This window comes from Pristis pectinata, chromosome 15 (genome assembly GCF_009764475.1).
Source record: "Pristis pectinata isolate sPriPec2 chromosome 15, sPriPec2.1.pri, whole genome shotgun sequence".
Taxonomy (NCBI): Eukaryota; Metazoa; Chordata; class Chondrichthyes; order Rhinopristiformes; family Pristidae; genus Pristis; species Pristis pectinata.
Window position 1 is genome coordinate 19,372,354 of NC_067419.1, and position 13,528 is coordinate 19,385,881.

At 40.8% G+C, this 13,528-nt stretch overlaps 1 protein-coding gene across 2 annotated transcripts in view; it reads right to left on the reverse strand.

Annotated features, from left to right (window-relative positions):
* dcp1b (decapping mRNA 1B) overlaps nt 1–4,778 on the reverse strand; it is a 73,325-nt gene extending 68,547 nt beyond the window's left edge. Inside the window, exon 1 of one of the 2 annotated variants that reach the window (XR_007957514.1) lies at nt 4,623–4,760. Coding sequence is in view for 1 of the 2 variants with exons in the window: in XM_052030290.1 (XP_051886250.1) it covers nt 4,623–4,760 (138 nt within the window). In the remaining variant the exon portion in view is untranslated. Of the gene's footprint in view, nt 1–4,622 lie in introns of both variants that reach the window. The other variant, XM_052030290.1, reaches the window with a different exon arrangement.
* Between the last annotated feature and the right edge of the window lie 8,750 nt (nt 4,779–13,528).

Here is a 13,528-nt window from a genome sequence, read left to right on the forward strand (position 1 = left end):
CCACATACAATCATTAATGAATATGACAAACAGCAAGGGTACCAGCAACGAACCTTGTGGGACACCAGTGGTCATGGGCTTCCATTTACAAAACAACTCTCTACCATCACCGATTCCAGCATCTGCAGTCTCTTGCGTCTCCTCTCTGCCATCACCTTCTGCCTCCTATTACCGAGCCAACTTTGGATCCAATTTGTCAAAGTTAGGTTAAGGTTATATTAAGCAGTGTCAATATTGTTTATTAATAAATAATGTATTGAATAATTCCAAAGAAAAGGGGGATAATAATGTGATACCAAGCTAGTTCCATTTAGTCTCAAAGTCATAAATTTCTTATAATATTTCAAACATTCTTTGCACTTTGGAACCACCCCATTATCTTTTTACAAAAGTGAAATACTGAAATCTGAACCAAAAATCAGTAAATGATTCTTATACTCAGCACGTCAGCTTACACCTATGAAGGCCTGTGATAGAGAAAATAAAATTTCAGAAGAAACAATGTTGCAAGGCAAAGAAGGATGACAACTAAAAATTGAACTAGAAGAGTTATAAATGGAATAACAGGACTACCACCAATAGCAGCCATCTAGAAACAAAAACAGGGACAGCAGCTGAAATTGCTGAACTCAAATGCAGAGTCCAGCAAGGCTGTAAAAGCACCCAACATATATATATAAAAAAGGTGTTGTTGTTCCTAGAGATTCCTCTACATTTTTATTAGAACATATTAGGAGGCCAAGAACAAAGTTCAAAGTGGCAAAGATTAAATGACAAATGAGCTTGGTGAATGAACAAGGTGCTCTGCAAAGCTATCATGCTCTATTTGGTCTCCACAATGAGTAAAGAATACAGTACAAATTGAAAACTAGAAGGGTATTCAATGGCACAAAGGGAGGATATTTGCTTTGCTTCATGGGTAGATACCAACGACAGAGGTGTGTGCAAGCAAGGTCAAACCCCCCATATCTAAAAAGTGTTACAGATGCACACACTTTTGTACAATGTCATGCACAAAGGATATTTATAACCCAAAACACACTCCTGCTACAGGAAGGTGATTCAATTACACATCAAAATACTAAAACGGAGGTGTAAAGGAGAAACTATTTGATGGTGGCATCACCTAGCAATGGTAAAAGTCACAGAGGGTAATTCACAGAATATGGCAGCTGCAGAAATGGAATTTGATAAGAAAAAAAATCAATTGTGTGATGGTGTGAAAGCAGGAGGAGAACAGGCAAGAGAACAAATACAGGGAGTGACACACAATCAAGGCCCTGTCAGCTACAGTGAAAGGGAAACTTTGGGTGGGGCAAAAACAGTCATTGCAAGCCATGTAACAACATGGGACCATTGGGACAGAAACAATGATTCTGTTGAAATGGAGAATAGTCCTCCAGGAAGGAGAGCAAGAGGAAGGGTAATTTTACATAGCTTAGTTGATACTAGTCTTGTACATGTACTTTCTCTTTCTCCTGGAGGGTGGGCAAGAAGTTGAGGAGAGGGAAGAATCAGAGTCAGTGATGGACCACATGAAAACAAGGAAAGGGAGGAAACTGCAAGCAAAATTAATGAAATATGGCGCTAGTGGACCTGATGCCTTGCACTAGCAACCGAGTTTTAATCCTGATCTCCAGTGCTGTGTGGAGTTTCATGCGTTCTCCGTGATTTTCCTCCGAATACTCCGATTTATCCATGCATCCCAAAGACATGGCTTCGTTGGTCACTGTAAATTGCTCCTCATGTTTAATACTTGGTAGAATTGGTGGGGGTGGGTGGGGGGAGCAACTGAGGGGAACGTGGGGAGAATAGTGTAAATGGGCAATGGATAGTGAATATAGACTCAGTGGGTCAAAGGGCATGTTTCTGCACTGTATGACAATGAAATTTTCCTACCCAGGACAAGTGGAGGAAATGGCACTGATATAGTCATTCGTGTACTGAAATAGAGAGACAAGGCAGGAAACCAAAGCAGGACTAGATTACAGAATATTACACACGTGATAAACAGGCAGACATAGCTATGATCCATACAGGTTCCCTTTGCAACAAGTCAAAAGAAAAATCTGTTCAGTGCAAAAAAAAACAAATGCACACACTGATAAGAAAGTGCTGTGTACTGGTAGAGCCTCCTTTCAAAGCAGAACAGATAGCCTGAAGACTGTTCTGGTGAGATTTGGAGTTATTGAGAGATTGGCTATCATGAGAGAAGACCACTATTTACGCACAAGAAACTGAAAATTGGTGCTGGATAGTGTCAGAAGAATCACAGACATAAGCAGAAGTAAACAGAAAAAAGAATGGAAGAAATCTGTTTAAATGGGTCAAGAACTGGTAGAAGCAAAGGCAACCCTGTTTATTGTTCTTGGGAAGTATGAAAATAGGCTGTCCAGAACTGGCAGTCAAAGAAGCCGAAGGTCATGGAAGAAAGAACTCAGGAGACAAACTCATGTACAGTCTAGGAAGTATTAATTTATTTAAGATGAGGCACAAAGGTCTACACAGGTTAGACATATTTACTATCTGTTCCATTTCTAATCCATTCCCATGCAGATGAAAGGCCATCATTTGAAACATTAGCTGTTGTTTTTTATTCACAGATTCTCCCTAGCATACAGGTTCTCCCAGCTAGGTCAATTTACATACAGCCTGTACATATGAGCAGGCACTTGGGAGACCACCAGTACAGATTTACTGGCTGCCATGGGGCTGCAGGCATCTGCTGCTGCCCAGGAACTCATTTTGCGGTCATATTTCCAACTTGCAAACTGCTTGGGTTACGAACAGTTCACAGGAACAGAAGCCTGCTGTAACCTGGAGATAACCATATCCAATATTTTTTATTTCACATAATCCTTTCTGACTTTTATGCATTCTAGTCTGTTCTCAAATCTTTTTCAGCAACTGCTGTCCTAATGCTCTAATACATCATCTATTAAGTGTAGCACTGCTAGGATTTCATCAGTTTTCATTCTGGGAAGTTTTTTTTAAATAAAAGTGTAATGCCTGTCAACTTGCAGCTCCAAGTTTTCTAATAGCCATTTCTGCCCCTAAGTCCAGTTTGCCAGCATGATATGCATTTCATTCCCTCAAGAGTGAAAAAAGGCAGCTCACTTCTATCAAGATAACCAAACTCGAAGAGCACCTTCCAGAGATCTCACAGGAAAGTCTTAATTTATGAGATAAAAAATATACATCTATACAGGTAGACATTCATAGAAAAACAGTTCAGAGTGCCTTGCAGTGGCATTATAAAAACATACATATCAGACATGAAAATCTTGATCAAAGAGGTGGATTTTAAGCAGAACCTTAACTGGGAGAAGAATTCTGGAACAAGATCTAGATAGGTAGCAAGTGGCCACCAATTAAGAGATGTGGAATTAGAAGCTGAACACATAACGCAATAGGATGCCAAGGGTGTTGTTGGGAGTGCATTTGGAAAGCAAACCCGAATCTTCGCAAGATACTGATAGATGAGGAAAAAGACACAGCAGGAATCAGTCCAATTACAGATGGCAGGTGAAGACCTTTAGGAGCAATAATTCTTCAAGCATTCAACTTTGGCAAGGAAGAAACACAACCAAACAACTTACTTAAAACTACATTAACTCTTAATTGCTAGCTTTGGTCCATCTATCTGTTAGACAATTCAATAACTCAATTTCTGATGCACGCAATTCCACTCAACCATTGTTAGCTCCATCCCACGCATTTCTTTGGCACTACATCCATTCCTCTTCCCTCACATTAGAGTGACATTAATACAAGTCTGGTGCCAAACTAGCCTAATCATCATCACCAAAAATTATTTGAATACATCAAATTGTGCTTTGTTCTCCACTGTTAAAATTGCCAAGTACTTTGGGATTATTCTTTCAGGTATTTTGTTACAGCCTACTTCCTTTCAGCTTTTTATTCAGCAACCACCTAAACTGAATTTTCCAATTACTCATCACCAAAACAACCAGTTTCCAATGGATTGAAAGTCTCATCTGCCTATTGACTTCTGGGTTCCATATGTAACGAATGGTTGTAAGCATGAACAGTACAAAATTAACCCCTTGGCACAGACTATTTCACAAAACTGTTTAAAAATGGCTAAACCAAACTGCTGGGCCCAGCTAGAAGTTTTCTGATAAAAATGCATGTCTAGTATCATCCTATTCAAATAAGATGATTTGAATAGGATGCTACTAGTCCTGGGTATTTTGTTGTAGAGAATGAAGTTTATACTTATCTACATTCTTTGGCTTGAACATATCTGGATTATTTGCAATTCGAGGATTTATTTTCAGATCACATCTCTTTCTGTAATTAACGAGATTTAACACCAACAGTTTGCCTACATCAACAATAGGGCGTTCAGGAAAAGAAATCTTTCTTATTTCCTTATGATAGAAACGGAAACATTTCAAATCCATCAAGGGTCACCTTTTAAAACGTTTACTTATAATTTTAATAGAAAAACAAACACACGTTAACATGAAAGAAAATCATCAACGGGTTTCAAAGTACCGTCCACCCAATACAGCAGTCCTTCACGCAACTGTAGCGAAGCTACTTACGTACATTACAAAAAAGCCCCTGAGCTGGCCTTTCCTGACATTTCAACTCACCCATTCATTGTCTCTCTGACTGAAGGTATATAGTGCTACCTGGCTGGCCACATCCACAATATGAAAAATATACGGATCCTGCCGCTGCAGCACTGCGAGACTAATATCCAGACCTCTACTTCCCGTCATCGCCGCCATTTTACCCAGAGCAAACAGAGAACCGAGTAGCTGATGGAGATATTGAGGCAGACGGGATCGTCGCCCACAGAGCTATCGAACAGCACAGACGATGAGCTAGGCCACGGATGGGTGTGAAAGTTAACGAACTGGAGGATCATTCAAATGAATCGTCAACTTTAGTCAGGCTCAGCAAAGGACTACGGCTGTGATATATAACTTTTTAAATGCCACTTTTGTTAAAGGATTTTCTGATTCGTGCTTACTCTTATCACAGATGGTTCAAGTTTAGTTAAAATGCTACGATCTACTGGATTAGCTTTCGCCTCGTGTGGATGGCGATGAACTGCATTTCAAGACTTCTTGTGATGTTTATCCACCAAGGGTGCAATGCAATTGTCTGGAGTTGCCCTTGGCAAGATCCCGAACTATAACTAGACCATCCTTGAGCAAAAGGCAGACTAAACGGTATTGCATAGTCTGTCTCTCGTTGCAAGTGGTTTCAAGTGTTGCAACCAAGGCTAATGAGCTACAAGCGCCATTAGAGCCTTGGTCCAAACATGGACAAGCTTTGAATTCAATAGACAGGTTGGAAGTGATTACTGTGGACATCAATGCAATATGGGGCATTGACTCAAGCACAATTGAAACCACTTGAAGCAACAAGTTAGGAATATTCCTGAGTGAGTGGGGCTCCAAAAGCACTCAAAAAGCTCAACACAATCCAGCTAAAAGCAACCAACCAGATTGGCATGCTAATCACCGCCATGCATTCCCAACCTCCACCATTTCTGCACCATGATTGTGATATGTATCTCTTGAAGTTGCACTGCAGCAACTTCTCAAGGCTTCTTTGATGAAAATAATAAACTGTAAATGCTGGAAATCTGAAATAAGAAGACAAAATGCTGAAGATACTCAATACGCTTGAGCCAGAAGTTGCTGCCTGGCCTGCTGAGTGTTACCAATATTTTCTGATTTTATTTGAAGCTTCTTTGAATCCCTTGCCAACTCACTTTCTTCTGAAAGGAAAAGGACACCACCAATATAGGAAGATTCCAAGATTCTTGGCAAGATAAACATCTTTTTGATTTCAAATGTTTTGGTTCATCATTCTCCAACGCTGGAGGTGTGTGCCTTAACGACATCATCTGTAGCTGTTCAAGAAGGTAGCTTGCCACCATCTTTGCAAAGGAAGTTAAGAATGGGAAATAAATACTGGTCTTGTCAGCAATACTCACATCCCATAAATAAAGAAAATAAGGTCCTGAGCAATTTTGAAATTATAGATTTAGTTCATGTGAACTGTTTCAGTTTTTAAACTCTCAATAGCTAAGTAAAAACATTCTTCAGAAATACAACTACAAGTGCCAATGTTCTGCAAAGTGGATTTAGCAAAAGTATCCACCCATCCTTTAAAAAGCACTAATGTGCAGAGCATTGATACAATGTACCAATTCTCCTCAAAGTTTGAGATCTTGCTCTCAAACTCTTAACTTGTTGTGGAATCATTATGTTAAGCAGTGCAAGCTGATACACATCAGGCATTCTTTAAATGCTGTTTTTGAAGTCTGTGTTTATGTCATTTTCAGCAGAGCTCAGAAGTGAGCTCTTATGCCATCCTTTTCATCTGCAGTTGTTCCTGCTCATGTGCTAGGTGAATTGCCCAGATTATTATGATGAGCAGATATGAGAGATTTAAGCACCAAAGCCAAGGTAACAAAGCACTCTACCATACATGGCCTTCAGTTTGACAATCTCTGCCACTGTGTTTTCTTCCAATGAAGGGAGTAAGCATTGAAATGAGTATATCAATGCTTACTCCCTTCATTGGTTTGAGTACTTAAAGAGTGACTTCACATCCTAACTTTATAAAATCCTTCCTGTTGAGCATCATATTTTCCTGTAAGAGAAGTAATTACTATGCAGATTAACAAGGCATTACAAAGGTAGTCCCAAGTATTAAGTAAAAAAAAGTAAGCAGTGCAATAAATAATCCAAGTGCAATTGAAGAGAAAGTTTTGGAAGTAGAAGAGAGAATTGCTAATGCTAGGGCTTTACATAGAGTTAGGACTTAAGTCATAAGTCTGGTGATGTGTTAAATTTCTTCCTGCATCTTCTTGGAACAATGTTTTTATCATTTACTTGCTCTGACACCTCTTCCCAATGTTGCTGTAAAATTTGCCTGGGCATCCAGCACGTGACAAAAGAAGATCTCCTACCAGTTGCTCATTTGCACAAGTAGCATATACACAGAAAAATCTACATTCCCAGGGTTCCTGAATGGAGTCACATTGCCTACAGATTCTCAAAAACTGCATCAATAAAGCAGAAGTATAACTATGTGTATTTCATACCTGGACTTTCTATACTCTTTTTGGAAAAGAAATACATGTAATAGACATAATTTACAACAAAACTGGAACAACCAGTCCAGGATAAGACCTTTCAGGAATAATTTGTACATAATTTAGGTGTTAAAGGTTCAACTTAATTAATGAAATAATAATATTCACAATATTCATTATGTTTGCATTTATGCGTTGGTATCACATATACTGTAGATGACAATCATACATTAGTGTTGAAAGTGGATAAAATTGTGTGAAAAAAGTTTTCCTTTCAAAAACTTACCTGTGTGCTCAGCAGAACCACAGCATCAGTTTCAGTGAAGCAGTAGTAATCCTGAAGTTTCAGTACTGTAAGTGATGTGATGATCGTTGTTATTCTCTGGTAGGTCTGCAGGAATGGAGTAAGGCTGTGATAAAAGCTCTGTAAAAAATGCTCACCTGGCAATAGCCAGCGCTACACACAGCATGTACTGCCACAATATTTGAAGGAAGTGGTACAGGATTCCTATCGTTCACGGTAATGAAACAGGTTTTCAATGGTTTCTATAATGGAGGAATCACATTCAAATAGCAGTGTGAGTAGTTCAGTGGGCTGTACACTGCAACTTTTTAACCAACAGTTCCTGAAATGGCAGGAAAACTTTGCTCACTTCTGTCTGATGTCATTACTTTTGGTGCCAACAACATTGGGAAAACAAAAGATGGCTATTACCTTTCTCATATCAAAAAGCTAGGAGCTTTCAATAAAGATTTAGTGTCCTTTACTTCATATGATGGGTACATGGAGATGTTTTTATTTTAGGGCTAACGGTATCACAGAATTAAATGAAAGTGCAAAAAATGCTGAAGTACTAAAGAAAATTACCATAGAACCATAGAACCATACAGCACAAAACAGGCCCTTCGGCCCACCATGTCGTGCCGTCCATCAGACCACCCTCACACTACCTAACCCCTTCCTCCCACATATCCCTCTATCTCACGTTCCTCCATATGCCTATCCAACAAGCTCTTGAACCTGTTCAATGTATCTGTCTCCACCACCACCCCAGGCAGTGCATTCCATGCACCAACCACTCTCTGGGTGAAAAACCTCCCTCTGACATCTCCCCTGAACCTCCCACCCATAACCTTAAAGCCATGACCTCTCGTCTTGAGCATTGGTGCCCTGGGAAGGAGGCGCTGACTGTCCACTCTATCTATTCCTCTCAATATTTTATATACCTCTATCATGTCTCCTCTCATCCTCCTCCTTTCCAGTGAATAAAGCCCTAGCACCTTAAGCCTCTCCTCATATTCAATACCCTCCAATCCAGGCAGCATCCTGGTAAATCTCCTCTGCACCCTCTCCAACGCCTCCACATCCTTCCTATAATGAGGCGACCAGAACTGAACACAGTACTCTAAATGTGGCCTAACTAGAGTTTTGTAAAGCTGCATCATAACCTCGCGGCTCTTAAACTCAATCCCGCGACTTATGAAAGCCAACATCCCATTGGTCTTCTTAACTGCTCTTTCCACCTGTGAGGCAACTTTCAACGAACTGTGAATATGAACCCCCAGATCCCTCTGCTCCTCCACACTGCCAAGTACCTTGCCGTTTACCCTGTACTCTGCCCTGGAGTTTGTCCTTCCAAAGTGTATCACCTCACACTTCTCCAGATTGAACTCCATCTGCCACTTGTCAGCCCAGCTCTGCATCCTATCAATATCCCTCTGTAAGCTCCGACAGCCCTCCACACTATCCACAACACCGCCTATCTTAGTGTCGTCCGCAAACTTACTAACCCAGCCCTCCACCCCCTCATCTAAGTCATCAATAAATATCACAAAAAGTAGAGGTCCCAGAACCGATCCCTGCGGGACACCACTAGTCACTGCCTTCCAATCCGAGGGCACTCCTTCCACCACAACCCTCTGCTTTCTACGTGCAAGCCAATTCCTAATCCACACAGCCAAGCTTCCTTGGATCCCTCGGCCTCTGACCTTCTGAAGAAGCCTACCATGAGGAACCTTATCAAATGCCTTACTAAAATCCATGTAAACTACATCCACCGCACTGCCCTCATCAATCTTCCTGGTCACCTCCTCAAAGAACTCTATCAGGCTTGTGAGGCAAGATCTTCCCTTCACAAAGCCATGCTGGCTGTCCCTAATCAGTCCATGATTCTCTAGGTGTTCACAAATCCTATCCCTTAGAATCCTTTCTAACAGCTTACCCACCACAGACGTGAGACTCACCGGTCTATAATTCCCTGGCCTATCCCTATTACCTTTTTTGAACAAGGGGACCACATTCGCAACCCTCCAATCCTCCGGCACCACCCCCGTAGACAACGAGGACTCAAAGATCCTTACCAGCGGTTCAGCAATCTCCTCCCTAGCCTCTCGAAGCAGCCTGGGGAAAATCATGTCAGGCCCCGGAGATTTATCTGTCTTAATATTATTTAACAACTTCAACACATCCTCTCTCTTGATATCAACAACCTCGAGAACATTACCCCTACCAGCACTCCCTTCCGCATCATCAAGACCCCTCTCCCTGCTGAATACCGAAGAGAAGTACTCATTCAGAACTTCTCCCACTTCCGCCGCCTCCAGGCAAATTCTCCCACCTTTGTCCTTAATCGGACCTACCTTCACCCTAGCCATCCTCCTACCCTTCACATACTTGAAAAAGGCCTTGGGATTTTCCTTAACCCTACTAGCCAAAGCCTTTTCATGTCCCCTTCTAGCTCTCCTCAGCCCTTTCCTAAGTTCCTTCCTCGCTACCTTATATTCCTCACGGGCCCTGTCTGAACCTTGCTGCTTATACCTCACGTATGTTACCTTCTTCTCCCTAACAAGTCGTTCCACCTCTCTCGTCACCCACGGTTCCTTCACCCCGCCATTCCTTCTCTGCCTCACCAGGACATATTTATCCCTAACATCCTGCATAAGATCCCTGAATATCGACCACATCCCCATGGTACATTTTCCTTCAAAAAGGACATCCCAATTTACACTCCCAAGTTCTCTCCTTATAGCCTCGTAGTTAGCCCTTCCCCAATTGAAAAACCTCTTGTCCTCTCTGCACCTGTCCCTGTCCATGACAATTTTAAAGGTTATGGAGCAATGGTCACTGTCCCCCAAATGCTCACCCACCAATAGATCCTTCACCTGTCCCGGTTCATTTCCTAAAACTAGATCTAACATGGCATTCCCTCTAGTCGGCCTGTCAACATACTGTGTCAGGAATCCCTCCTGGACACACTTAACAAATTCTGTCCCATCTAAACCTTTGGCACTAAGCAGGTTCCAGTCTATATTTGGGAAGTTGAAGTCTCCCATTATAACAACCCTGTTATTTCTGCTTCTCTCCAAACACTGCCTGCCAATCTGCTCCTCTATATCTCTACTGCTACCGGGGGGCCTATAGAATACTCCTAGTAGAGTAACTGCTCCTTTCTTGTTCCTTAACTCCACCCATACGGACTCTAGAGATGATCCTTCTACAACATCCATCTTTTCCACAGCCGTAATAGTGTCCCTGACCAGTATCGCCACCCCTCCACCTCTTTTCCCCCCTTCCCTATCCCTCTTAAAACATCGAAAACCAGGAATATTCAATATCCACTCCTCTCCTGACGTCAACCACGTCTCAGTAATAGCCACGATATCATAGTCCCCCATACTTATCCAAGCCCTCAGTTCATCCCCCTTATTCCTGACACTTCTTGCATTTAAGTAAACACACTTCAGTCCATCTACCTTACTATTTTTACAGCCTGTATTCTGCTTCTCCTTCCCCAAAGCCTCTCTGCCTGTTTGATCTAACTTTTCCCCATTCCCTTCTTCCTCTGACCTACTCCTCCGGTTCCCTTCCCCCTCACAAAATTCAAGAGAAGAAGATAGCACTCCTCTTAATTGAAATTGGACCTAACATAGGTAACATCATGAGTAATTTCACACAGCTCAAAATGCGATGGAATGTGTCTTTTGCAAATACTGTAAACAAAGGAGTAATTCAACACTACAGCTTTAGAGATAACTGAAAGGTACAATCTTGGAATACAAAACTATTCTGAACTATGTTACGGACTCAGTGAAAGTCCCTTTAAGATGGAGAGTGTGTGTGTATGTGTGTGTGGAGCGTGGTTATGTCAATAGAAGATAAAGGACGTAATGACGTTGTTGAAGAAGTTAGAAGAAGAAGGAGAGAGAGAGAGAAGGGAGAGAGACACCAGCCTGCTTGTTTTCTCTATCGATGGATGAGAAACAATAACTGTGTTTGCCACTGAAATCCATGTATGGAAGTTGGAAGTAATCCGGTGGAGTTCACTTTGTTGCTGACCTGTAGAAGGAAACAGGTATTTGTGTGTGGACGACCACGGTTCGGATGCTTTTCGGGGTGAGGAAGTCACTACCGAGTAAACACTGGAGTGTCGTTTGGGGTCCATCGTGGAACATTTGGATTTCGTATGTACTCTCTCTATGTTTTTCTACATCTACATCTTATCTTCAGACAACGATGGTTGTTGAAGAAGCCCTTGCTCATGTTTCACCTTATGGCTTGCGGAACTGAACTTTAAGAACCATTCAGGAACTGAGAGTTTTGGACTTTGTCACACACACACACGAAGAGTTTAGTTTTGGGGTTAACGTTCGAGGTTTAACATTCTTGAATTCTAACATACTAACATTTTTTTTTTACTTTTATTTTACGTATTATCATAAGTAGTGATTAATAAAATAGTTTTTAACACTGAATCATGCTCAGTGTGTTTCTTTTGTTGCTGGTTTGTGACAACTACCAGTAATTATATAATAGTATTGAACAACTTTCCATTATATCACAACTTGAGTGATTATTTAACAGATTTCTAAAATGAGGACTAATTTGTGGACAAAATTCAGTGTTCCTGTGCTTAACTTTAAGAAATCCAGTCAGATAGCAACTTCAATGGAAATGGTGACATTAAATGCAAGAATTCCATCCATCCCAAGTGCCTCATGCTGTATATAGTCATAGAAAAGTACAACACAGGAAAATCCCTCCAGCCCACAATGTTGTGCTGAACTAATTAATCTCATGATGCTTCATTAAACTAATCCCTTCTGCCTGCACATGGTCCATATCCCTCCATTCTCTGCATATTCATGTGCCTATCTAAGAGCCTCTTAAACACCTCTATTGTTTCTGCCTCCACCACCACCCTAGGCAGCTCATTGCAGGCACCCACCACTCCATGTCAAAAATCCTGCCCCACACACTTCCTTTGAAATTTCACCCTCTCACCTTATATGCATGCCATCTAGTATTATACATTTTGACCTTGGGAAAAAGATACCAGCTATCTATTCTATCTATGCCTCTCGAAGTGTGCTTAAATGATCTAATTGTGGGAGATGCAATAACAATCATCCAGAATAGTGATGCAAATTGAAAATAGGTGTCTGATATGGATGCTAACATAAGGATTGTATCACAGCAGCTTGCAGGTTACAGTCCAAATTGAAGCAAGATCAGATGGTCATATTAAATGTTGCTTTGTGGAAGTTGGCAAGAATGATGAAGAAACAAGCATATATTGTGTGTTTACTCTAACTAAGCAAAAAGAAACCAGATGAATCAAGATTTCATGGAACATGTTTTTATCAGGAACAATTACATCATGTTGAAACTGCTACACACATTTTGAGCCAGCACACTTTGGATTTCTAGTAGTATACTTAAAAGAAAGCATTCCATTTTGGGAGAAAATCTCCAAAATTTAAGAGAAATCAAATGCTTGATGAGATATTATGGTCAAGGTATGACACTTCTTATGGTAGTAGCAAAATAAAATTGACTGACTTTCATAGGGAAGGACTGGCCAAAATAACTGAAAATTGAATTGGGAAATGTGTTCAGTTTGGAGGGAGCAATAATGTGTCTGGACATTCTACGTGATAAGTAGGAAGATGTGTTTGATGATTCTCTGATGATATCAAAGTCCAAAAGGTTGCATAAATTCTGGTGTGAACCCTGTTTATGGCCAGGTACAACAGGTTCCTTTGTATTGAAAGCCAGGTTAAGCAGGAAATAGATAAATTGGAGGGTGTTTACAGCATGCTGATTCTGGTGGTTTGAAAAGTAGATAAAACTGTCTGGCTCTGCAGTGATTACAAGGTCACAATAAATGAAGCAGACAACAATGAACAGTATGCACAACCAACATCACAAGGCACTTATGCTGAAATGGCTAGAGCAAAACTGTTTACAAAACCTGATCGGTCTTGTGTAGATGTATAACCAAATGTCAAATAGGATTGTCAACAAAAATTTAACCATAATAAGTACAAGGGATTCTATTCAACTCTCATATGACATTAAACTCTTTGAAGTCACTATGGACAACATTTTATAAGGACTAAAGCACTGCTTGTGTAATCAGGACAATGTTCTGATTATGAAAG